At 41.8% G+C, this 27,644-nt stretch overlaps 1 protein-coding gene across 4 annotated transcripts; it reads right to left on the reverse strand.

Annotated features, from left to right (window-relative positions):
- Window positions 1-832: 832 nt before the first annotated feature.
- Window positions 833-17,161, reverse strand: OPTN (optineurin). Of its 4 annotated transcripts, none has more exons than XM_079304366.1 (14): window positions 17,064-17,161; window positions 16,261-16,437; window positions 14,410-14,612; window positions 12,094-12,249; window positions 10,984-11,060; window positions 8,815-8,946; window positions 7,626-7,707; window positions 6,253-6,368; window positions 5,403-5,552; window positions 4,334-4,427; window positions 3,519-3,677; window positions 2,715-2,845; window positions 1,901-1,980; window positions 833-1,742 (listed from the first exon to the last, which is right to left on the reverse strand). In XM_079304366.1, exons 2-14 carry the CDS (start codon window positions 16,424-16,426, stop codon window positions 1,621-1,623), a joined length of 1,668 nt encoding a protein of 555 aa, XP_079160492.1. In that variant the 5' UTR covers window positions 16,427-16,437; window positions 17,064-17,161; the 3' UTR covers window positions 833-1,620. The 4 variants fall into 4 exon arrangements, with proteins under 4 accessions (XP_079160492.1, XP_079160491.1, XP_079160490.1 ...); XM_079304365.1 differs by having other exon boundaries at window positions 8,815-8,949; window positions 17,064-17,159; XM_079304364.1 differs by having other exon boundaries at window positions 12,094-12,264; window positions 17,064-17,159.
- Between the last annotated feature and the right edge of the window lie 10,483 nt (window positions 17,162-27,644).

The following is a 27,644-nucleotide window of genomic DNA, read 5'->3' on the forward strand; positions in this document are numbered from 1 at the left end:
AAAAAAAAATACTTTTCCCTGTAGCATGAACAGGTTTCAGTGTATTGTGGCTTTATTCTTTGGAGTTCCTTGCCCCTCCTGATTTGTACTATGAGACCTGCTCTTTTATCTTTCTATGAAGACCTATTTCACCTAATGCCCACGTTTTCCTGTTAGCACTCCTGTGCTAACATCCCCTCTCTCTCAAACCTCCTCAGATGATTCATTTTGACTTGACAAATGCATAAGTTATTCCTTCTTTGGCCTTTTGCATTGATTCTCTGTGTTTTCATTAAGGTTAATACTTCTCAGATGCAATCAGCTTATTATCATTCTCTTAGTTTGCTTCTAGCCTAGTAGCATTTCCATCAGATTTTAATCATTGGAGAATCTGTAACTGTCAGAAAGCTCCCATAATAAAACTGGATTCAGGGTAAAAAAAACCCCATAAATCCTACTGTCAAAAGGAGCCAATTAAAAGCCAGTAAGAGATTGCATCTGCTGGGACTACTTGTAATTGATGAAGAAGTTTGCAACGAGGCTGATGAATACCTCTTCACAAGAGTCAGCTCTTGTGTTACCTGGAATTATGGATGGAGCTACAGATGAGCTATAACACAAAATAAGAATCCAGAGTCTAAAAGTGATTACTAGAACAACAGTGACAACAAGCAAGTAAAAAACTTACTTGAATTACAATAATTAAAAAGGGTTTGTCTCTCTTTTGTTGAGATGAAAACACCTGGGAGGACAAGGATGGAACTAATCCACTACAGCTGTTTCTACATAAGCTTTTCAGACATAGGGATTTGCAATCCTGTTTCAGTCTCCCAAGTATTCACAGGCACAGATATAAATTTATAATTGTAATAGATTTATTTTGATGAAAATCCACTATACTCTTTTTAAATTAGGTTACATCCATCTCAGTGCTTTCTACCACAATACTGTACAACTTCAAATTACAATAAAGAAAAATTAAGACAACATAATAAAAATTAACAGTTCTATAAAACCAAGGGACTTGAGTACACCAGGAGCTACATGTATCAGACCTAGCTGATCAATTTTAAACCTTACCCTCATCTGGCTAAAGCAAGAAGTTACATAAGCCATCAAAAATTTAACATCAGATTAGTGTGGTCACAAGGGCAGCAATGAAATGGCCATCTGGAGAAAGAGCAGGATTCACTTCAAATGCTCGATGAATACAGCACTATTCCATTTTGCTGAATAGCTTTTTTCATGTATATATTATATATATATATTGTATATATATATTTGATCAGCAAATATCTCTCCTCCAACTTCAGTGATTCAGCCCCATTCTGCAGAGTAGCCATAGAGCAGAGCACTTCAGGGGAATGTTCCTGAAAGGTTTCATAGCATCAGACACACTGTGAGTTCTGTAGCACATCCATGTTGTTAATCTATGAAAACTCCTTCCCTAAAGCAGATTGCAAGATTAGTGACTACAGGGCAGGGGAAGAGTTTTACTCTTTTCCCACTGAATAAATAAGCAAACCCCTGAAAACCTCCTTCATAGGACATAAGAGCTGAGCATTATTTGAGCAAGAAGGCAAAACCCCCAAAGTGTTTGGTGGCTGAAATGCCAGAAGATAAAGAACTGGAGGGCATCACTCAGTTAATGCAGTCCATAACGTGAATCTGCAATGTGTCCAAATCAGGTAGAATTTCTTCACATTTAGGACATGAATAAATTGAAATATTCCGCTGCTCTGGCCAATCTTGACTATTAGTTCCTGCAAGCAGAGAAGATAAATCATTAAATGTTATATTACCCAATTTTGCTCTCTGCAGCTACCCAGCTGCCAGAATAGCCACAGGGAAGCTGTCTGCAGCCAAGCAAAGCTGGTTTAACCTGAACCTGACCCCCAGGAGGAGAAGGTGCTTGCAGTACCTCTTTGGACAAGGTGAGGTGAGTGCTCCTGATCTGGCATCCTGGCTCCATGGCGACTCTGCATCTCTGCCAGAGAGGTTCTGTGGATAATAAACAAGTCAGGCTCTGAAAACAGACTCCTGTCAACTGGTCATGCATGTAGTTCACAACTGCTGCTCAGAAACAGGACCTAGAAATGCCCCTGCTTTGTGAGATCATGCCAGAAGTCTGCTGAAATCAGGGTCATGCAACTGATACCAGCAGCAGCATTTGGGCAGTCACACACCAAGGGATCTAGGGCACACTTCTCTGGAAAGCTCCAAGGACTCTCAGCTGTTTGGAGAAAACTGCAAATTTGCTTTAAGTAGAAAAGCAAGTCATACCATAGAAAGGTCTCAGCATACAGTTAATGTGAAATGTAACTTGATTCAACTACCACAACACTCAGAACTGTGTATTCACCTCTGCCTCCTGGAGAAGCAGCAGATATCCCTGGCACACATGCAGCAAGATTAGCTGCAGATTCACAGCTAAAATTGAGGCCAGAACCCAAAGAAACTCACATGGATCAACAAGAATGATTTATCAAGCATGAATCATGCAAAATGAAAACTTACTAAAGCATCCAACTAAGAACTAACACACTTTACAGAGATTCATCTGAAAATCGAGAAGTCAGCCAATTCACTTTTCTCCTCTCCTTTTAAATTCAAATTAAGCAAGAAATGTCTGCAAAGTTATTTCCACTGAGACACTCACAAGACAATGTTGGTCAACATCAACACACAGAGTAACAGGACAGTGCAAAGGCAGTTCAGCCAAAGTCTGTTCTCACCGGCCAAGATCTTCAAAGTTTTGCTGGTCTTTCAGCAGGTATGCCAGCTGGACAGCCAACTGCTCCTTCTCCTCATGGATCTTCTCTCTTGCTGCCCTCTCAGCATGGAAATCAGAACAATAAACCTCCATCTGATCGGAGAAACGAAATCAGGCTGAAAATTTGTAACTTTGATTGGACCATATTTGTATGTTTCATGTCAAAATCACAAATCTGTATCATAATCTGCATCTACTCAAAACACACACACACTGCAAAGCCAAGACCTGTACTTCTCACAAGGTGAAGGAGACCTGACAGTTTCTGGACTCTGTAAAAGCTACTCCAAGTATCTTACCTGGGACACAGGTATTGCCTCTGCTGTACAGAGGCAGAAATAAGGCACAGACAAGCAGGAGGTGACTTGACTAATTATACTGACAAATCCATGGTTCAGATAGTGGAATTATCTGAAGATGCTGGTTCTGTGCCTTAAGTGCAAGGTAAGCCCTTTTTAGTCACTTAACACATGCTGGTTTGAGTAAAATAATTCCTAAAACATATGCAGTGATTCTTAAGCCAGTGGTTCTAAATACACATTTACTCCCAACTTCTGTTTGTTGTGCCAGACTCCAGCATACACAGTTCCTCCTACAGAGCCCTAGAATATAGTGGGTAAAGGCCCTGCAAGGCAAACCAAGTAAGGGGAGTTATGCTTTGAAGTTGAGAAAATGTATTCAGCATTCCAGAGTGAGCCATTAAATACCTCCTGGTTTTTAAATACTGGGTGGGGGAAACAGCCAGTTTGTGAAGAAGAGATGATACCTGAGCACGGAGCACAGACATAGTTTCAAGATCCTCCTCTTGCTTAGCAATTAACTGCTTCATTTCATCTATCTGGAGCTGCTTTGCAGCAAGGGCTTGTTCTGCCAACTCCACCTTTGCTGTCAGTTGTTCCACCACAGCTTTATCTACTCTGTCCAGCTGCAAAGAAAAACTGTGATTACAAGATGAACTCCAAATATGACCCTCCTCAAAGTGGAAGTTTGCTTCTTACTCCTCCTGTCCTTGGAAAAGGTTCCCATTTTGGTCACCAAAGGAACTTGGACTAAGACAGCAGTGGTGAGTGATATTTTACCTTAACCATTAGTTTTGAGCTTTCAAACTCCATTGAACCAAGTTAAAAGACAACCCCCTAGTGGACACTGTAAGAGACATTTTCCTAGTTTCTAAAATGACACAGAAAAATATGGCACTTCCATGGTGGTTTAGTTCCTAACAAGACCTCACTGTGGCAGGTGTTCTATTTAAGAATACAAAAACGCTTAGAGATTTACCTTCCCACATTTTTATAAATGATGCTGCAGGAACACTGATGTATCTATCACATGTGTCTAAGGACTGGACACTATGCTTTAGACCTTACCCAGAAGCCACCATGAAAGCACTGATGTGTGGATAACGTTTTCTGTAACTGGCAGCACACAATCTGTGTTTATCAGAGCAGTGCTGCTATGTTGTATGTAATTATTGAGAAGGGATGGCAGCTGTTTCCTGCCCAAATTTGATCCTAAAGATGTTCTCCCATCCCTTTCCCCACACCCCTAATTAATTATGACTTCTTCTTGTGATGAGTTTACCTCTTTGAGTTTCATTTCATCAATTTTTTTCATTGCCTCAGTGAGTTCTGGAAGGAGTTTGCTATATGAATCCTGGAGGTTATTGTATCTTGTCCTGTTTATGACAAGAAAAGAGATGAAGGTTTGAAACAATTCTCTGAAATCTAAACAATGTCAGAACTTTAAAAAATGCCACTACCAGCTCCTTGCACATTAGTCTGCATTTCTGGTGAGAAAAAGTCATGCTCCATGTCTCAACATTTCCAATGAGTTGTGTGCTGCTCTACCCAAGGATTGAATGCAAACCAATGTCCTTACTGATCATCTGCATTTCATATTGAAGAATCCATCACTCAGTATTTTTATATGAAGCTCACAAATTCTGTTCAAAATGTAACACTGCTCACAGGAAGACATCCAAGTCTTTACTCAGACTTCAGGTGAAGGAGAATTCATCAGAATAACCAGACACAGACTCCAAAGATAACGAGCAGCTTCTGCAGCAGCTGAAGACGTGTCCTTCAGGAAGTTCAGCCTCTCTGAACAGCTTGCACTGACATTTTCACACTCCTTACATGGTCTGCACATGAAAGGAAGCAGGGAGCCAAAGCAAACAGCCTCTCTTTACCTCAGTCTCACCACACACTTGACTCCCCTAATGCAAACATACTGTAGGGATTGCAGATTGCAGACCTCTTCACTAATGTCACTTTCCCAGCACTGTCACCACCTGACTTGTCCCTGCCCTCCAGGATGTGTCCACATTTACCCCTGCTAGACAGTGGCACAGCTGTTGTCACTTCTCTGCTTCCTCCACTTGTCTGTTACACCCAGCTCCATCCCACCTCTGACTTCATCATTAAAGGAAGATACAAGTCACAGTTGACAGCTCAAGTATTCCTAAGTAAAAGGTTCAGTAGATGAAAGAATACAGATTTCTACTTCATAATCTACAAACACAGCATAGTTTCAAAGGATGCAGGACACAAAAGTAGTACTTCAGATTCAATTCTCCTTTCACCAGGTTCCCTTGGACTTTGCTTCTTCACTGACAATACCTTCCTGGAATACAAAACCAAGTCATACTTACTTTTCTTCATGTGTCTTGGCTTGTTCCAGCTTGACCTCTGCCTGCATGCTCTCCACCTGAAGCTCCAGCTTCTTGATGGTGTATATTAACTGCTGCTTCTCCTCTGATTCTGATGCAGCAGCCAAGCTTTTTCTTTCTAGTCCCTGGCACCTGATAGAAAAGAAAAAAAGGTTGATCTCTTCTGTTCACTCTCTCCTGATGGATTTTTCCCATGAGGCATACAGCAAACAGTATTTGTATGTACTTCATTTTGTAAAGTATTTCAAATTGTAAAGTATTTCACTTTAAAGGCTTACTTTGATGATGAATATGTAAAGACAAAAATCAGTCTATACACAACCATGAGAAAACAAAGCTATAGAAACTAATACTTACTTTCTTACTATTATGAATCTCAAAGAACTGTAATTTGACAGGAAACTAAGCCAAAACGTGATGGTCTTGTAACCACTTTTATAACCTACACAATTTTCTTCAAAAGCCCAGACAGCTCATGTGGAAAGGTTATAACCAAGTCCCTTGGCTTTTCCCTTAAAGCCAGAATAGAGATTGATTATGTGAAGAAGAAAACATAATATTTTTCTTTACATCATGAAGGGTTAAAACCCAAATCTTACAATTCAAGACACTGAGGTTCTATTTGTAGAACTAGGTTGGCATCTCAGATTTTCTGACAATTGCTTATTTCTGCACTTCACCACTTACAAAGCAGCAGCATTTTTTAACAGCACTTCTATGAAACAGTTATTTATGTTGATATTTGTAGAGTTGGTGAGTTTCCCAGGATGGGAGTTGTCATACAAATATGTACTGGGTGTCATGACAGAGCTTTTGATCTTCTGAGCCTTACTTTTCTTGAAGTTTCTTCTGAATCAATTCTGCTTCTTCTAACTTCCCGTGGGCTTCCTGAAGCTCTTTAAACAGAGCACAAACTTGCAGATTCAGGGCTTCTACTTCACTGCCAACCTTGTAGAGAAAAAAATAATGAGAATTATGTATGGACAATTCAAGATAAAGTTACAGGCTAAGAAAGATAAGCAGGAAGTCTCAGTCTAGAGAAAACAGCCTAGGTTAGTTTGCACAGTTACAGTCAGTTATACTCAGTAATAAAGCCTCATCTACAAGGTCTTACAATTATTCCACACTGCATATCCCCATTGTTCCACTAAAGAGCTACATTTTACCACAGAGGCAGGCAACATGAGCTCTGCTGACAAGAGCCTCTGAAGAAACACAGCAATGTACATGGAAATGGCTGCCAGCACAAGCACAAGTGCTGACCCCAGTATCCACTTCAATGAGGAATACTGGGCCCAGGCTGTAACTCAGGAAAAGTGGAGATAAGAGCACTGGAAAACATTAATTAACTGAGACATCATCTGCTTTCCCTAGGAAGAGCATCTGTTGGCCTGACTGCAGACTGGTCTTGTTTAACCCAGCCCTGCCCTAAAATACTTGTCCTGACCTTCAGAAGGGCACAGGTCTCCAGCAGGTCCCATAGCATTTTCCAAGTCCCATGCAGCACTTCAGGAACTCACACACCTCACATCCAAGCACTCCTAGTTGCCTGCATTATGCAGGTGCACTGAACCAGCATCAACCTCCAAGGCTATGGGATTGCACTCTCACCTCACACAGAAGCTTACAGCTGCAGGCACAGAAGTTTAAACATCTGACTAGAGCTGAATCCCAGCCCCAGCATTCTTTCAAATCTTAATTGAAAACATCAGAACTAAGTTTTTACTTGGGACTGTATCTCAACCCAAGACAGTTATGCCCCACCACTGTAATCCCACTAAAACAAACAAACCTAAAGCAGGTGCCATACGAGCTTCACATTTAATGTCTGTTTTACAGTATGCTGTTTCTGGATTCTGATCCAAAAGCTGACCTAGGCAGCAGCAAGGAAATTCATGCAGTCTAGATGATTTCTGGAGCTAGAAATGACTGTATTTCTCTCTGTTTACTGGGCATGGCCAGGGCAATGTGGTGTAACTGCAGTTATGCCAAGCCTCCCGAGTACCTGGTCCCCAGTCCCGCCCCTTTGCAGTGGCTGGTGCAATTTGGAAACACCTCTAAGATACATCAAAGTTCACTTCCATTACCTGTGCAGGAAAATTGCCCCTTGCTCCCTGAGTGCAAGTGGAAATCTAGACCCTGAGGTTGGTGACCTAAACAAGTCAGCTGTATGTTGTTATATCTTGGGTCAGGTCAGGAACTTACAGCTTCTAAACTCTCTTCTTCCTGTTCAGTTTGTGTCCCACTCTCCAGGCAGATTCTGGTTTCCTTCTCCAGCTTTGACAGTCTGGAAAAGAGGAGCCAACAATGATGGATTTGGCTTGTGTTTCAGGTGAGATTGTGACTATACAAGGATTTCATGCTAGTGATGTACTCTCTTTGTAACATTATAGCCACTAAAAAACCCACAAGGCAGAATGGAAAGCACAGACATGCAGGAAGGCCTGCACAATCATGGGGGTTCTTGAAGAACACAGGACACTGTGTACATTTAATTAAAATGGATGCAGGTGTGGTGAAGGTCATGACATTCAGTCCAAAGGAATTGATCTTTGGTACAGTCCAAAACTGCCACTCTTTGGAAATAGGTCACTCTGTTCACTGAATCCAGTGACTAATATTGCCTGTTTTCCTGTGGTATTTTCCAAGGCTGAGGTTTCTAAGAATTGTTTGGTTATGGCTCATTACCCCTTCTAGGAAGACCACATAGAAACATACTGTGACACTAATCTCTCATAGTAGATAATGTCCAGGAAGTCTTATCTGTCTCTCTGAAGTGGGGATCTGGAACTACTTGGGGAATTTGCCACTCCTGAACAGTCGTGATGATCTACACCCACAGAACTGAGCAGAGACAGACCCTCATAGAGATCTCACTCTGAAAACTCTCTCTCTTAGAAAAGTTTGGAATTAAACTTATTTTAGACATTTCTAAGGAACTTTTGCAAGCTCACACACTGCTAAATGTAGCCTGCCAATATCACGAAGAGGACTACAATCCTGTTTTAGACACAGTGATTTGGTTAAGGCCCCACACAAGAGATGATTCATACAAAATCAACTGTGGAGGAGTGAATGAAGAGAACAGCCTCAACTAGTCATCCTATCTTTCTCAATAACCAGAGATTGTTCAAACCCAAGAGAAAATGGGTAATTTGCCTTGATCTGTGGCATTTCAGGAAAGCAAAATAAAATCTCTTTTGCCCATGGAAGAGAATTTGTGATTTATCCCTATACAGACAATCACAAAATGTTATTACAACCAAGTGCTCAGGAAATTCCCCATCCAAATCACACTGATATTTCAGCTTGTTGCAGATTATTCAGAGACTTGGTAACTGCAGCAGCCCTGAAAGAAAAGAGCTCCAAATGTTACAGTGCATCTACTTCATACCTCTCTTTGTGATCCTGCAGCTCCTTCTCGAGTTTTTCCCTCTTCTGAGTTTCATTTCTAAGGCAGCAGAGCAGCTGGCTCACAGTTAGCTCTTCAGACTCCAAATTCTTAGATTCATCTGCAGATTTGCTCCTGCTTCAAACCAAACCAGATATAAGTAACAGCTACCCCTTTAGCAGGGCACTCCTTTAACCCCAATGCTGGGATCCAATCTGAGAAGCCACCATTTCACACAGTGCTGGAAACCAGTGCTCTGAGCAAAGGGCTCATTCCCAATTGCCAAGAGCCAAGACCAGTAGCCACAGCTCCTGTGTATGCAAATGAAGGGCACAGGCAGTCCCCTTCCAGCAGAGGGAACAATTCAGCACTAAAGCAAGGAAAGCAAAGCAATCATGACAATATGAAACCATATGAACTTACTCTGACTTATTTTGCAGCCCATTCAGCCAAGTGCTGCTGTCTACTCCTACAAACATTTTTACCAATAAAGCAAGGAACATTTCTTATCTCTGCCTTGCTCCTTTACAGAAAAGAAAGCATATTCCACTTAAAATGGTAATCATAAATCACTTTATTTTTTAAAAAATCTCATTTAATGTTTCACCCTCCTCACATTCCATAGCTCTTTTCAAAATCATATTATGCTACTGTAAATTGAACCAGAATAAATGCAAAGCTCCAATAACCAACATGATAAAATACTGTATTCCATTATATCCATTTTTATGGCCATATAGACAAAGTCAAAATCCCCAAACTATGTGGAAGACAGGCAAGTTAGACTGTACATTTCAGAGTTTCAGCTGTAAAACAGCATGTGTTAAAATTTCTGCTTTTGTAGTTCAGAAAAGAAAACAAAGCAGAATCTTCTGTGTGCTTCTGAGAGCTAGTAACCTCTGGTGAGCAAAATTCAATACCCAAAAGACAGCTTTCAGCCAGGGTATTTTAAGTAAATAACTTTTATCAGGGGATATTTAGTGTGGTTCTACCCTTACAGAAATAAATCCATCCTGAGTGGATCACATTTCTTTGAACCTGTTAACAGCACCCGTCTACAGTTTCAGGGCTGGACAAAGACACGTGGTGACACTGGAAATATTTTAAGAGCTACATATGCCCCCTGTTCTTGTAGATATGGCCAGATTCTCCTCCAAAGCTAAGCAAATTCCACAGGGAGTGTCTTATCATAATCAGTGTTTTCACAAGCCACAATTGACAATAAACTTAATCCTTGCAGTTCCGTCTGTGGTCAGCAACTCTCACAGTTTTACTGTAACAGTTACAGCTGCAACACCCTTTTTTTTTCCTCCTTCAACTTCTTATCTGCTGCTGAGGGACAAGTGTCTATGATATTACACTGAAGCACTGTTCTCCCTTGCAGTGACATAGGAAGTGACAACATGGAGCACAGATTTCTGGCCTGCTATGTTCTTAGCATTTTCTCTATCCTTCCCTTTCAAAAGCAAAGGCACAAAGTAAGTAAGAGTTCAACCAAAACCATGTAGCTGCTAAACTGGGTAGTATCCAAAATGGAAATTTGAACAGTATCAGATGTCCATGAGTAAAGGTTCAGCCAGGGGCAAGAAAGTCCCTTGTGTCCTGAGCTGATGTAAAGATCAAATTTTGAGAAGTAACCTGAACAGAATGCTGCTATCTTAAACCCAGTAACCTGAAAAGCAATGACTATATTGCACTGTGTGTCTACCCCACCATGGATACCAACCACACACAAACAGGACCAGATCTGAAAGACTACAAGACCTCTGACTCTTACCAACATCAGTATAACTGAGGAGAGGGCAGATACTCTATTAGATGGACTCCAATGATTAGGGGGGAAGAAGTCCCTGCAGTCTCTGTCTTTTCTGTTTGGCCTCCCTTAGAAGCCTCAAGAGTTGGCAAGTCAGAATGCCCATAAATGCCTGGCCAATTGGCCAGAATATGCACTCCTTGACTCTTGTCAGCTAGTAAAAATCAGAAGGAAAAATGTCAGAGAGCTGAGGGTCTTCCTGCATGCTAGGAAGGTAGAGCTACTGCAATGGAGGAGTGCAAAGCCATAGAAAAAGAGAATTTTCTAGTGCATTCCTCAGAGAAAGAAGTTCCCTTCCATTGAAAACAAAGCCCAAGGCAGAAGTCTGAATCACACATATCACACAAGAACCTACGTACATGTAGACAGCAACATTACTGGGCATTTCACCACTATTCTCTTGATGTTCATTTGCAGTTCTATTTATTTCCCCTTCCTAGGAGAGAAAAAACCACTATTAGCTTGGTATATGAACTAAGCAGGACAGGGTTTTATTTATTTGAGTTAAGGAATGAAAAAAAAAAAACAGGGAGAACTGCTATCATAGCAATACAAATAAATAAAAAACTCCTACAGATCATCTACATGTTTGGAAATTCTGAATGTAAATGTTTCACATGCCTTTCCATGTATCTCTTCCAGCTGGATTAGAGAATAGGAACAACAATGAGATTTGCCCTTCTCCATTCATCAGCAACCTCCACAGCCTCCCCTGTGAAGGTGACTGGGCACCACACAGCAAGTCAATGGCACTACAGGTGACTTTCAATATAAACCTAGAAATCACTCTCCAGCCTCCTAAAAGAACCACTCCTCTTTCCCACTACAAACCCCATTCCTTGGTCTTTGTAGCCCAAAGGAAAATCCTTCTAGCAAATTAAAAGGAGGATGCACCCCTGAGTTTTCTCTGACAACTCCAAACAAATTGTTATTATATTTTCTAAATTTCTTGTTGCACATCTACTTTCCAGAGAGAGGACATGAGGAACAGAGGGATAGCAGAGACCTGTATTTTCACATTTCAGTTTGCCTGTGAAGATTTTCCAGATAGAAGAACAGTAAAAAAGTACATTATTATTATGCTTCTAGGGAATACTCTCTAGAGTTTTGCATTTACATTTTGTTTGCCTGCATCTCTGCTTATCTGTCAGTAGGAAGTAAGCCCCATTCTCAAAAGAAAATGCACAGGTGTTGCCCCTTAACAAAACATAGGACTGATACTCCCAGAAGTTCCAACTAAGACAGGACTTAACATTTTTAACTAGTGCAATAGAGGCTATCTATGAAATTAATTTACTTAGAGCTTTAAAGTGGAATGACAAAAATTAATTTTAAGTCCTGTACCACTACCTTTACACTATCTTGTAATACACAAGTGCTCTACAGCAGGTAATGTAAGAGACCAAAGAATTACAGAATTATTTCACCTGGCTGCAGGTTACTGTGTTCCTGTTATTCCCTTTACTTACATTCATCCCAATCTCCACAAAGGAATCCTCTGCTGAGATGTTGAGCTTGACCTGCAGCTCTGAAATGATGGCCAGCAGATCTGCCTTCTCAGCCTGGAGCCGCTGCACCTGGGACTTCAGCTGCCTCACCTGCCTCTCGGGAGCCACGCAGCCCTCCTGGGACAAACACACCTGCATGAGCCAACCAGAAGGGAACACCAGCCAGGGAGCACACAGCCTGAACATAACAGTGTCCTACATCCCTGCTCTTCTGTCCAGGCTTGCCTGAAAACCCCGCAGTACAGACCCCTAAACTATGTTTTGGCTCACTCAACAGCAAGAAGTCCAAACTCTGAAACCAAGTTAACCATACACTGGGCATCCCACTGCTGGAAAATATGGGACTGGTTCTCTGAATGCACAGATAATTAGAGTGTAAATTTTTGCTTGAATCTATGCCTTTTGCTACCACACAGGGTATCAGTTAAGCTCCAGAATTACTGGATTTTTTCACCCATATCCCTATTCCACTTTTCCCAAATCTAACCAAGACTCAAGGGAGAAAAGACCAGTTGGGCAGTGAGCTTTCCCACAAACCCTATTCTTAGCCTTTCCCCACCATCTAGCTGCTTTGTACCCCATTTCCATGTATGAATCTTTCCAATTCCTTGACCTTCACATAAAGTCCTAGATCCCTTCCACAAAGTCTCTCAGTTCCTCAGAGATTGTCCCCAAACTTCTCTTCTTCCAATCATGACAATTTCCTTTGCCTTCTACCTTTTCCCTTCCTCTAGGTTACTCTTAAGCCTTTATATAACCAGCAAGACCCATTTTTCCCCTCTCCTTTAAATGCCACTCCCCATTATGAAACTTTCCCTGTGAGTTTGTTTCTTCCTTATTTTGTAATCTGAGCTTCCACCTCCTAATAATGCCTTCATTACATCACATACCATCAATGCCAATTCTGAACAATTCCTGGAATCTGAATTACATTCTAAGCTATGATGATGCCAAATCTCCAAATTATCTCTATGTTGACAATGTCTCTCATCCCACAATACCACTCTGTCCCTCTGACCAGCTGCTGCCTCTGATTTTGTGCTAATACTATAAGAGGATGCATTTAGAGGCAGTTCCAGGGAAGGAGAGAGATTTTAGATTTCTCAAGCAGGTGGGAAAACTCTGGCAACATCATACTTTAGGCATTCAAAGTATAAGAAGTTCTACAACAGATAGAAGGATTATAAATCCTCTACTTTTGCTTAAAAAATATTCCAGATTTATGAAATTCTGAACGATTTATGAAATCCTGAATTTTCTTGACAATCCTGAAACACAACTTTCAGTCTGTAAAGACTGTGTAATACTTACACAATCTCACTATTTAAACATGATTTTCCTCCCCCCTTCCATCTTCTGAGCTTATTGGCCAATTTTGATTTACATAATGAAACATTTATTACAGAGTTCCATAAAACAGGAGAGGAAAGGAGAGTCTACTAGTGACTCTGTTGAGAAAAAGGTAAATACACTGATCCTTCACCAGACAACACGGGTCCTGGACCCCAGAATGCATCAGTTTGGCTCTGCATGGAACTTCTTAAATAACTTTTCCCATGACTATTTGGGACACAAAGCAGGTTTTGTTTTGATCAGCTCTGCCCACAGACACCTTCAGTACCACCTGCAAAATGTTGCCTGGCTACTGTGCAACCACTTGCAACATTAGAAATTATGTGTGACAGAGTCAAAGGCAGGACACAGAGGTAAAGCTCAGTCAGACTCAAATGGAGCAGCAGAAACACAGATCTAATCTGACCTCAGTAAAAGAGCTTTCATAAAAGAAGACTGATATAAAAAAAGGGATGGCAAAAAAATTTTTTGCTTGTTTACATGTAACTTCTGCCTGGAAACATGCTCCTGGAAACACAATACAAAAAGCAATTAGATGATCATGAGAGACAGATAATCTAACAAGTAAAGGGAAGCATAAAGTAGAGAAATATCCAAGAATAAATTTTAAAAAGCAAGAAATGCTAGTTCTTATTTATTATGTAAAAAGCTTAATTATTATTGTTTATTAAATGCTAACAAAAAAAGTAAATTATCTCAGGTGTGCCATAATTTTCTGTTGCTACACTCTGAAAGGCCTCACTTTATAAGGCAAGTCAGGTCAAGACCATCTCTTATAGCTAAGGATAAAAAACCAGAAATGTTAACAAAGCTCCAAACTATCTCAATGTGATGAATCCTAGAATCATAGTAGGCTCCAAACTTTCAAAACTGCTCCAAACTTTCAATTCAAAAGCATGTCAATCTAACCAATTCCTTATTTACCATTTCAGCTCCTTCTTCTCTTTCCTTTAAGCTCTGAAGTTGCTGTTGAAGCTGTTCATTTTCAATGCATTTGGCCTGCAAGCACTGCTTTGCCTCCTTAAACTTTAATTCATAAAATTCTCGTTCTTCTTTCTGCTTCTCTCTCCAGGTGGAAAGTTCCTCATATCGGTCCTTCATAGCTTGGTTGTGCAACTTCATGGCTTCTAAATGGTAGCCAGAGAGAAGACACTGAATCACATTAATAGTCTGTCCATGAAAACAGATTTCTGCTACACTGAGCTCAGCATTCTTCAGCATCAAATGGGTTGGCAATAATAGGGTATGAAATGTGAGCCTTTGTCTGGCATACCTTAAATACCAAGCCAAAACCAAACTTATCATAGTTAGCACTATAATAAATAGCTTTAAAGCCACTGCGGAGATCACATGCCCACAGTCACTTCTTGACTTTTTCCTAAACCAAGAAGCCAGGAGGATTGTTCACACGAGATACTTGGTATCTTGCTGTTGTGGTATTTACATGATCAGCCCAAATGAAACTGCTGAATTGAGCTTCCAAAACTACTGAGACTTGGCAGGGAAAACATCCTAGACTAGTAAATTACTGCATGGAAACAGATGCTATCAAATCAAATGTCTCGAATATGCCCAACAATGCTCTCCCCCAACATTTGGTTAAGATGCGATTGCAGGCATTGAAAAAATATACCAAACAACTTACAGCTGAGTCAGTTCCCTGTATGTAACAATATCAGTCTCACTATGGCAAAATGTTTACAAGATTTTTAGGCAGAGTCCATGAAATTATTTTAGACCTGCTTTTTTTAAAAGCAAACAATTCAAAGCTGATTGCTTAAAAGTCCTTTATACTTTTACTTTCCAGTAACTTCCATTACAATCCTAATGTCATATGATAAACTGCCCAGAAATCCTCCAGGTTATGAAACAAAAATATAGGCTGGAGAATGCTTCTGCAAGTTATGGGTTATAGCAACTGTAAATATGTCCATGAACATTATATTATATAAGGTTTTTTAGCAAAATACCAGACATACTTCTACAAACAACTTTCCTGCTAGATTCCCATGAGACAAAGAACTTGGACCAGGTCCAAAAATTATTCAGGAAGAATTTAAACACCAGTGTAAAATCACAATACAGGAGATATGTGACTTCTTAGTCTGCTGTCATATAAACAGTGAGATACCTCTGTCTTTTACACAGAAAATTCTCAGATCCCCTGGGATTTGCTCTAACCATTTAAAGAAAAGAAACCCTGACACCTAAATTCCAGATCCAGAAGTAAATCTATCTCACCAAAAGGACTCAAATCATTAGGAATTTCCAGGGAAGGCTATTGGTTTCTCCCAGCTGTACACTGCCATAGCCACCACTCTTCTTTGAAGTACAGAAGGTACAGTACCCACCCCCTTCCTAATGCAGCTTTGGCAAAATGTAATGGAGCCAACACTTCCACAATACAAACAAAAAAACCTTTTTAGACATTGATGAGCAAACAGCACATCATAGGAAGAGTTTTTTCATGTCACCTTCTAAAATACACAGTGCTACACTGTTTATATATAAAGCCCCAGAGCAAGTAAGTCACCCTTACATTGGGCTGTCCTCCCCTTAATCTAAAATAGCAATTCAATTTGATGTTGCTACCAAATATCCTATTGATGTGTCTTAGCAAACTGGCATTGTCACTTGCAGTGTTGTTTATATAGTGAATGCTACCCAGCAAGGGCAAACAAGCACAGAATTCGTACTCATAGGACAAAACAAACCCTTCAGAAGAGATTCAGGGCTCTTGTATTTTAAGAGCAGCTCACGTGCACATTCATTCACCTTTTAACTCATTGTTCTCAGTGATTAGTTCTTTCATCTGCTGCACCATCTCTTCGGGGGTGTAGGTGTTAAGGGCTGGGGTAGCCGTGCTGTCCACTCCATTTTCCATTTTACTCTTGGAATGCTCTTCATTTTCAGCAGGATGGCCGTTCAACTTGCTGGACATCTCCGAAGCAGCTGTTATAAGGTTTGCCAAGAGAAAACGTTCAACGTCTTGCCCAATTATAAAGAAAGCATAATCACACACTCATTTTATTAACACATGAAAGCCACATGCCTCTAACGCCGTTACACCAGAGTATACTCGTGAGCCTACGTTAGATCCCCCATGGGCCTAAAACTCATGATCCCCAAGAGCCTCTCGGGCTAACCATCCCTTCCTCAGGAGCGCATTTCTCTGGGAATGAAACCAGACTCCCGCCTCGCCCACTCCCTCCCCAGCCTTGACAGCACTCGGCACCGCCGCCCGCCCGGCCCTGTCGGCGCTGCCTTTAACGCCGAGAGCCCATTTCCGCTGATTTTTAACTTTCATTTTCGCTTTCCTGTCCCCTTTTCCCGTTCTCCTGCACACCCCGCCGCGGTGCTGGGGAGGCTGAGGGGTCGGCACCCGCCGCTGCCCAGGCACGGTCGCTCCGTCCCTGGGCCAGACCGGCCCCCGGGAGCCGCAAAGCGGCGTTTCCCCGCCTGGCCCTTCCTCCCCGCAGGCCCACCCCGGACCCGCCGAGTCACCGGGCCAGCCCGGCCACAGCGGCCGCCGCCCCGTTCTGGGCTGTTCCCCCCTCAGGGACCGCGTCCCCGCTCACCCCTCACGGCGCGCCCATGGCGGCAGCAGCCCCGCTCAGCTGACGGGTGAACTGCCCGCCCTCCCCCGCCGCCTCCTCCTCCCCCTCCGCGGGGACTTCCCAGCTCGGCACCTCCCACCCCCGGGCACGCAGCGTTCGCTTCCTGCTCGCGTTCCCGGCGCCCGCCCTGAGGGCAGCCGGCCCAGCCGGAGCGGCAGCCAGATCCCCCATGGAGCAGCGAGGTCGTTGGGGAGCGCTGCTCCTCAGCGGGAAAAGACCTGTGAGATCTTCGAGTCCAGCTTATGACTGAGCAGCACCTTGTCACCAGGCAGTGGCACTGACTGCCACTTCCAGACTTCCCTTTACAGTCACCTTCAGGGACAGTGACTCCACCACCTCCCTGGGCAGCCCCTTCCAATGTCTAATCACTCTTTACGTAAAGAAATTCCTCCCAATATCCAGCCTAAACCTTCCTGGAACAGCTTGAGGCCATGTCCTCTCATCCTGTTGCTGATTTCCTGGCAGCAGAGCCTGACCCCACCTGGCTGCACCCTCCTGTCAGGGACTCGTAGAGAGCACTAAGGTCACCCCTGAGCCTCCTTTCCTCCAGGATAAGCAAACCAACAAACCCAGCTCCCTCAGCTGCTCCTCACAGGATCCTGCTCCAAACCCTTCCCCAGCCCCACTGCCCTTCTCTGACCCCGTCCAGCCCCTCAGTGTCCTTGTGAGCCCAGGGACCCAGAACTGGCACAGCGCTCCAGGTGTGGCTCCCCACGGCGAGGGGGGAATGGCTTCTCCTGGCGTGAGGCCCCAACAGCAGGATCAAGGGGCGAGTGTGAGGTGAACAAAAGGACACGCTATTGCACGGGACATTTTAGTGATTTTGCCGCAGGATCAAATCAATTAGGAAGGAGTTTGCCATGCTGTGGTGATATAGTCCATTATTGGCTGTCAAATGATGTGGCTGGATGGAGTGTCTGGCCCTGGAAGCCTTTAAATGCCAGATTCCAGGGATGGAGTTAGCTGGGGTCACCATCCTGCACAGCCCCAGTGCTTTGTGACTGTGCTTAGCAGGATGTGGGTGTTATAAATATATATTATGGAATTGGCTTTTCACAAATATTAGGGTGGATACTATATGTTTGGTGTTGAAATGGTTTTTAAGATAGGGTTTTCTTTAGGAGTAACATAGGCTGATAAAGTGTCTTTGTAGTAAGTGAACTGCCTGTTTGGTTGGATAACACCCAGTGAATCCACCTACTGCTGATACACCAGCTACCAGCACCAACTGCAAAAACTGAAGACCACAGCCCAAGTTAAGACTGATAAGAAAAATAAATTAAAACCATAGCCAAGAAACATGCATGCTCTAAAAAGCTGGACTGCAGGAGTGGCCATGTAAAACAGTTCTTGGAATATGGAAAATAGTTTGTAGAAAAATTTGAAAATGTGTGATGGGTCTATGAATATGCAACAGTCTGATGAATTTAAGGGGTGTCCCCAAAACAGCAGGGGTGTTCTTGGCTGAATGGCAGGCACCCAGCCATTATAACCTTTTGCTTTATTATTTGTTTCTTATTGCCTTTTATTAAACCTTGTAAAATCTACCAGGAAAGTGAATTTCATTTTTCACGTGGGCCTGGCAGTACCTTAACTGCCTGTTCCAAAGTAATAAAAACCAACCATGATGTTTTGGTTCCTTTCTTTACAATGTGAAAAATTGTAACCATTGTAGCTGGAATGTCAGTTACCAATGTGGAAAATACCAATCTTTCACTAAATAACCCCATGGCTCCAAAATAAGCTCTTTTGATTTGAAAATGCTGCTTTGCCATCTCCTAGGAGTTGTGAGCTGTCTGTTGTTTAATGAAATGCCTTTCCACAGGTTGGTCCCCCCAGCTACCCTCCAAGTGCCTCAGCCAGGGATTTCCCAGGATGAGGGAGGAAGAAAGGTGCCCCTTGGATGGTGGACACTGACACAGAGGAGTCCTTTTACATGCTCAGCTTACAACTCTCCCAGGAAATAAAGTCAGCAAACATTTGGGACCACTTACATGGCAAAGAACAGGTCTGATAGCAGATTTATGCTTGCTGAGTCCATAATCCATGTGCTTTTTGCTTATACTGCTAATGAACAGAGTCTGTCTCCTTGATGGTACAGTGAGATCTCTGTGTGAAGGAGTGTGCTCTTGGAATTGCTGTTGTCTCCCATCACTGCATCTGTGTCTGGATGTTAAACAGGAGTGTATGTGAGTTAGAGGGTCAATAAAGAAACCTTCTGAGAGACTGAGGAACAGAATTATTAGCAGCTCATCATGGCTTTTTATTTGAGCTCTGAGCTAAATTCTTACAGACAGCAAGACCCTACTGCATGTGCAGCAAAGAAAATTGAGTTTTACTTGTCAGAGGAGTTAAAATAAACATTTGCTATTTTTTTTTCACTCCTGATAGCTGTTTGTTCCCTCAGTAATCCCAGGTCTGGTTTTAGTACCCAGAATTAATTTTTGGCAACAGATCTTATTAAAGCCACAAATCCCCAATTTTTGGGGAAGCAGTTTATCTTTTTGGTGTGTGCTTCACTGCCAGTCAGATTTATGTATCTCACAATTCTTTGAAGAGATCCAAATGCAAGAATAGTCCTTTCTGGCAGTTCTTAAATGGAGGTGGGTTGCCTGGAAGCAGAAGTCATATATCTGATTCTAATTGGAATGAAACATTTTGCTTTTTAAAAGCCAAGGAAAAATTAGAGTCCTTGTAGATACGGAAAAAAGATAGATAACAAAAGAGGCTGTGTAGAAAAAAAAAAAAAAAAAAAAAAAAAAAAGAGATTATTTATTTATATTAAAGAAAAATATCTTCTGTCTAAGGAAGATTCAAGTGATTGCACAACACTGTTGCACATCAGCTTTGTGGGAAGACAAGGGATAAAGCAATTGTTTGAGCCCACTTATTTTATTCACATGTTTTTTTTCACCAGTTTCTCATGTGATGAATCCTTTTGTCCATTCTGCAGGTTACAGGTGACACACAGAAATGAAATGCGTGGGCTCTGTGTAGGAAGGAGATCTGTTCTGGCTCTCCTGGTGAGTGGTCTGAACTGCTGGGCTGAGTTAGGAGTAGCTCATGTCTCTATGCTGCATGGCACAGATAATAAACATTTGGAGGGAAGAGGTATAAAAGTGTCCAGCTTTCCCCAAACCACTCCATAACATTTGTTTGCAAATAAAGACTTTGGTTAGCTCTGGGTCTGAGGGGTCAGATGAAGTCAAGTTCCTTAAGAAATTTCCTTGTGGCATCTGAGCCATGGAAACAGTCTTTGTGTACACCCTGACTCCCTAGCAAATGTGGGATAATTCAGTTTAGTTTAGTCTGAAATGATGGAAAATTGTGCTGAATTATCACATCTGTCTGGGCTAATATCTTAGGTACTGTTTTTGCAGTTACCTGGGAGCTGAGTCCTGAGAATCAGCCAAGGCTTGAACTTTGGAAAGCTTTGGTACAAAGAACAGCTCTCTGTGAATATCTCTCCTTATATACACTCAGGGCTTATGATTTATCCACCTCTCTGTCCGTCATGGATTATGTGGAACTTGTGTCTCTGACTCTCTTATGCTGGATTTACTCTTTGTCTTTCTAGTCTCAGCATTGCCTTCAACTGACTGTTGTTGCAGTAGCTGCTGGAAACTCCTGATTTTGGCCAGGATCCCATAGATAATGTACAGACATAGCCCAAAAACTGACTTCTCTCTCAGGACAGAAGGAATATGCACTATCCTGGTCTGGATTGCATCCTCTGAGCAGCTCAGGTGCCTAAAGAGGCTTTGCTTTATTCTGCCACAGAGCTCTCTGCATGTCTGTGGAAGAACTACTAACCTTGATTAATATCTGGGCCTCTTGCCAGCATAAATGCTGGAGTGTTTGCTGTGACTTCAGATTTGCTGATTAAGCTTAACTTCCAACTGACAGGTAATTTGAAAATACCATAAAGATATGTTCTTTGCAGGCTTTGAGCAGATTAAGTAGAGGACAGGGGTTGTTACAGAGCATATCCAAGTTCTGCAGGAAGCAGTACTCTGTGATGAATGTCACCATAACCTAGACAGAAATAAGATAATGAAATGCATTCATTTCTTCCAATAACTAAGTGCTACCATGGCCTGCAGAGGGCTTAGAGCCAGCTGGTAAAATTTACATTAAGCAGAGTCAGGCCTTAGATTATCATCTACAGTAAAACATCTACAAAGAGCATGAAAGTCCAATGCATGATCTGAATGTTTATCTGCCATGGACAGATGGTATGACATGTTAAATCTGAGATCATCACAGATTTTTGATTATCAGTCCAGTATTGAACCTGTTGCTATTGACACTGTTCTTACCTTCCAGGGGAAAATCATCAAAAAGGAAGTCCAGGAAGCCAAGAGATGACAGAAATAAAGTAGTAGGTCCTCTCTTTAATCTAATAACCCAGCTGTAGGCAGGATATGTGAAGTAAAGGTAGTTCCAAAGAATGTGTCTAATTGTTTTTGTTCTGTTGTGAGTTTAATGCAGTGTGTTATGTTCCTCTTTCCCTCCCACCTACAGCCAAATGGATAACATCTTTTAAAAATACAGTTATATAACACTCCTGTTCAATGACACAGGAGAGTAAACAAATACAATTCTAATACAATTTTTGGATGATCTAATGCAGAGGCTGCTGGTTTACAGGGGGATTGTAATGCTATGGTTTTATTTTTCGGATTTTTCCTTCCTCTAGTGAGCTGCAGTTTGATTGTGCCAACTTGCTGGAATTCCTCACCAGCAGCTTTGATGTCTTTCTTGAAACTAGCTCATTCTGTCACCAGTCAAAAATATTATCTGTAATTTTTTTTCTAATAAATTTAGTGATTGGAGTCAAACTAGCAAAGATGTGCCACTTATCCTCAGTCTAGCATGAGCAGCAGCCATGAAAGGTATTCCACACTATTTCCTCTAGGTACCTGGCCCTGCCTTAGGAGCTCTGATGATAAAGTAATTTCCTGCCTGTCAGTAAGCTGCTTTAGAGTTTTTGCAGAGGAGAAGAGCAAAATGTTAACTGCGGGTCTGGTGGTTTTGTGATTTTGTCTCTGTCATTGCAGAGGAGATGAAATGACTCATGGCTGTGGAGTAACTACCACAGGCACTGTAGGCTCCTTGTTCAGGCTGTCTTCTCTTCTCTGACTGCTCAGCAGATACTGGTGTCAACTCAGGATGCAGTACATTTCACTCAACAGCTGCCATGACAAAAATAAGATGGATAAATGTGCAGAAAAACTAAAAATCAAACTGACCATCCTCCTTGTTTTCTCTTTCCAATAGATGGCAGCAATTCTCTTTCCATATCATCATCAGCTGTACAGGTCAGGGGCTCCAGAATGCCAGAACAGTTTAAAAATATAGGCATCTTTGCCCTTTTCTTTTGCTCTTCCTGAGTGTGAAATTTGCACCAAGAAGGCAGCAGACTGAGAAAATATCTGAAGCCCTTGGAATGTGACACTGCTGCCAAGTACAGCCATGCCAGGAAAACACAGGCAGATCAACAAGCAAATGTGACCCAGGACTCAGGAATGGGGGAGGGAGGTTTACTTGTGCCTAAGGATGGTTAAAAGGGTTAAAAGGGACTGTTTTAGGGTTTAATTGAGAAGGAATTGGAGAGCCATGGAAGAGGGGATTGGAATGTGAGGATTTCAGGTCAGATGGAGAAGCCATTCATTGTCAAGGAGCAATGACAGTGCACCTTGTGGAGGAAGAATCACACAGAGTGGACTGTCCAGCACAGCAGGCTCTCCTTGGAAGGAGTGACTTCTTATGTTTGTATAAATCTTCAAGAGAAAATTAAAGAATGGAGCTGAGGAAGCCTCTCTTCAGAAAGTGGCAAAAATCTCTTGCAAATAAGACTGTTTTCTTTATCCTGAAATGTACCTTGTGCTCATCATTAGATGAGAACAGCTCCATGCCACCAGATGGGAGGGATGAGCCAGGCTCCCATCATACATTTTGCCATAAAGAAAGTATTGCTTCCTGGCTGCAAAGAGATGGTCAAAATAAAAATATTTAGGTGTAATGTTATTTTAAATGTAAAAAAAGCATTCTGTTATTTTTAAAACATTATTTTAAAAAGCAAAACTCTCAACTATAGCCAGAAGCAAATGAGTTCTTCATGAATTTCACAGCTTAAATCCATTTTAAAAATCTCTTTCTAATGTTTTCAGTCATACATGCCCCTTATTTTCTTTTTACCTCAAATGTCTTGCTAGGATTTTTGGTTGAAGAGGTCTTTAACTCCACAAACTGCTTTCCTGCTAAATGTGGAAAATGTCACTCTAGTGGCTTGTGTAATTTCCACTCCTCACTATTTCTCTTTTTACACAATCTGGAGGAGGGAAATAGGGCTACCCCAGTGAACTGAGCTGCACTGGAATTTTTGATGGGATGCAGCAAAGGCAAACCAGTAAGAGGAGTTGTTTTTTGTGGTTTTTTGTTTGTTTGTTTGGTTGGTTGGTTGGTTTTTTGTTTTGTTTTGGTTTGGTTTTTTGTAGAGCAGCTTCTGGGTCTACAAGCCATGAACCCTCAACAGTACTCCACGGGACATGGGACCATATCTTCATCTTGCTCTTGAGATATTGTGGTTTCTACTGGGTGGAAATGAAACTTGCAAGCACATCCCATAGGATATTCTCATGTTGCAGCCTTGGCTGTAGGAATACCCCCGCATACCTGGAAATATAGCTGCTGCAAGGAGGCTTGGAGTGCAATTTTTATGGTGTTGAAGCCTCTTTGAGACAGCACTGTCATTGAAAGAAGTGCAGGTGGAAACATGCAGGCAAGCAGATCAGAGTGAACCAGGCCAGAGGTTTTTAACCTGGATCAGTTTTTACCTAAACAGTTTCCCTTGTGTTGGCTCAAAACATGCTCAAACAGTTTTGGTAGAAGGCTGAGGAGAATTAGCCTTTGGACCTGTTGGAAAGGTCCAGAAGAAGGCCATGAAAATTAACAAAGGGCTGAAGCACATCTCCTGTGAAGGCAGGCTGAAAGACTTGGAGTTGATCAGCCTGGAGAAGAAAAGGCTCTGTGGGGACCTTACTGAAGCTTTTCAATACTGAAAGGAGGTTTGTAAGAAAGATGGAGAGAGACTTTTTAACAGGACTAGTAGTGACAGGATAAAAGTAAACAGTTTTAAACTGAAAGAGGGTAGGTTTAGAATGAACATAAGACTAATTTTTTTGCAAGGAGGGTGGTGAAAAATGGGCCAAGTTGACCAGAAAAGCTATGAGTGATTCCTGGAAGTATTCAAGGCCAGGTTGGATGGGGCTTTGAGAAGCCTGATCTAGTGGAAGGTGTTCCTGCCCATGGCACTGGGAGAGCAATGAATACTTGGTTTGCAAGAAAAAGTAGAGAAGGAGAATTGTTCTGAGGCTATATGAGGCAGGAAACTCAGACTGAAATTTTATCAGGAAACAAAGTGCTTTTCAGACAGCTGAGGGCGCTCAGCACTTCTCAAGTGAAGTTGGCATTTTGCAGGTTTGGGCTTTAAGTTATGCACTAAAATTCTCTAATCACTTGTAGTGATGCAGGTGAGCAAAGCCTGGGCAGGGGCTCAGGGTCCAACATTGCCAATAGATGAAAAATGAAAGATCCAGAGCTGGTTAAATGACTGCTTATGTGCTTCAGTACAAGCACAAATTTATTGCCTTAATTTTAATGGCATCCTGAAAGAATTCTTAGATCCCTGATTTCCCCTTCTGAAGCAGCAGGGTTTTGTTTATTTATTGCAATTTCAAGTAGCATCAAGAAGTAGAACTGGAGAAAAATGTTAGGATCCTGTAGCTGTATATTTGTATTCTGGTCATCTTCTGTCAGTTTTCTCTCATCCTGGTTTTATCCTTATCACTGAAATCCACTTCTTTGCATGACACACCTTTGCTAGAATCACAACCTATAGCTGTCCTGAATTTCCCAAAAAATGGCCTCTCTTGAGGTGGAATCTGCATCTTGGGCACATCTGTTCAGGTCTGGAAAAAAGACACAGTGATTTCATTCCACCCAGGCTATGATGCATGATTCTTTTTAGGGATTTTTAAAATAAATCAGATTTCTCTGGATTCTCATTTATCTTGCATTGATTTGTCCAGCTTATTCAAGCTTCTTAAAATCATTCTGTGGTTTTTGTTTATTCACCACTTTTTATTAGCAAATCCTTAATTCCTTAGTGCTTCTAAAGCTTCTTAGGACACAAAACAATGCTTCTGATTTGTTAACTCTTATTATTACTTCCAGTGGTATGAATAAAAATTAGTTTACTCTGATGAAATACACTTAATACATATACTTATTTTATTAAAGTCAAGTAATTACTGCAACTAAAGTCTTTCTTAGTTGGATACTTCATATCTTCAGAAAAAAAGTTAAGCTACTTATTGTGGCAGTCATTTCTGTAATTTTTTCAGCTCTAAAGGGACATCTTGGCTTAGAAAGTTAAGGATTTTGAGTCAGTCACTTGCCTTGTTTTCATTATCAGAACTTTGATTTGCATTTTCAGTACTGGTAATTAAATTAAAGGACCCATGACTTGCAAGACCATTTGACATTGGGCATGTAACTCATCTCTTAGGGACACACGTGCATGGTGAATTCCCCACATGGAGATAAATGCCTTAATTTAGGGTTTGTGTATGACAATGTGTATAACAAGGCATGGCATAAGCCACCTCATTTTTTATTCAGGTGCCCTGGCACTAAGGCTCTACATTGTGCCATGGAACAAATGCCTTCCTCTTTGTCTTTTGTGACCACACAGCCTGGCTGCAGCTGGCATGGGAACTTCAGGAGGGATTTGCTTTTCATCTCTGAGCACAGGACTTGGCTCCTGAGCTACCAAGCTCCTACTTTCCCTTCTGAGGGATGAAGCACACAGAAATTACTCTGCAGACAAATAGCAGAGCACGTTTCTCTCGTCCCATTACACTCTTCACTGAGAAAATATAACTTCTCAGTACTCATAATGGATTCCCAACCCATCTCAGCATTTCCAATAATATAAAAAATGGCTTTGGCAATTCATAAGTTCCTCATGGTAGAGCCAGGCAGCACAGGGACCATCTGTTTTCTCCACGTGAAGAAATACCTGGATATTAAAGGGAGAGACATGCAGAAACCAAGCTGCCTGATGAGATGCAGACTGGTACCCAGATGTCAGATGGTTGAATCCATGTTTCTGCCTGTCAGATCTGCTGGGGGTGATTCAAACTGGATTTCTCTGTGGGTATTCCCAGTGGCAAGTGATTTCTCTCAGGTGTCTCCTTCTTAACATGTTGTCTGTCCTTGGCCTTTGGGTGCTCTAGGCAGCACTGTAGCTATCAGACCCAGGGCTGTCTGAAAGGCATGGACCTCTGGGCAGGTCAGTATCTCACAGGTGTGACCCATGAGGCCTGTGGGATGCAATAACACAAGACAGAGACATTTTTATCCCTCCTGTGCTTCCTGATTCAGGCAACATAATAGCAAGTAGGGAAGGGGATGGATGCCACAGACAGCCACCACTGTAAATCCCTGGTGCTTCCTAAAGGCACATCCAGCCAAGGAACAAAGCAGATGAGAGAGCAGGCCTTTTAATCAGGTTTAGAATTATCAATTATTATCCTAGCTGAAATAAGCTAGTTTTAGAGATGGGAACAAGCTGGTGTCATAGAAAGCCAGCTATAAAAAGTGTGTTTCTAGACATGCTGAGTTCTGTGAGGACAGAGAAACAGCCTATTAAAATACCTTGTTAACACACAGGTTGTAGCCTCAAAGCTGCTGCTTGCTCTATATGTGTTTTATTTTTTCTCTTATTTTCACTTACTTGTTTCTTTGCTGTCTTATATAAAGGGATATTGTTTTATTTGGGTAGATTATTGGATTAGTGTACAGGAGGTAAACACTTGTAGTTACTTTTATTTACTTCACTCCCTCAAGGTGAACAATTAATGATGCAGACCTGGACAGAAACCCAGGCAGTTTCTTTACAGTAATTCCTATCATAGATTCATAGAATATCCTGAGCTGAAAGGGACCCACAGGGATCATCAAGTCCAGCTCCTGGCCTCACACAGGACAAGCCCAAGAATCCCATCATGTATTGGAGAGTGTTGTTCAAGCACTTATTGAACTCAGACAGGCTTGGTGTTGTGACCACTTCCCTTGGGAGCCTGTGCCCAGCCACCCTCTTGGTGTGGTATTAGTACTCTCACTTGCAGCCATCTCTTCTTGTTTCTCTCTTTTTCCCCAGCTACCTGATTTTTCTGATTGGCCATTGGGTTAGAGGGTACAAAGGAGAAAGGATACCTGGTCTCAACTCGGTGCTGAAGAGAAAGAAAAGTCAGTCTTGTACCTAGCTGAATTATATCACAGCTTCTGTTTTTCTATAGTGCATCACTGTAGGGTCTGAGCTTCCCCTGATGCTGTAGTAAAAACCTATAGACCTATACACAACCCGTTCTAGTTTCTGTGAGGTTTTTTTCCTTGACCTGATAACTTTCCCTTTTGAAACCATCCCTTTTTTAATAGGCTGTGCTCTGGGTGGGGATTTAGTACAAATCTCTT

The sequence above is a fragment of the Erithacus rubecula genome (assembly GCF_903797595.1).
Source record: "Erithacus rubecula genome assembly, chromosome: 4".
Classification (NCBI taxonomy): domain Eukaryota; kingdom Metazoa; phylum Chordata; class Aves; order Passeriformes; family Muscicapidae; genus Erithacus; species Erithacus rubecula.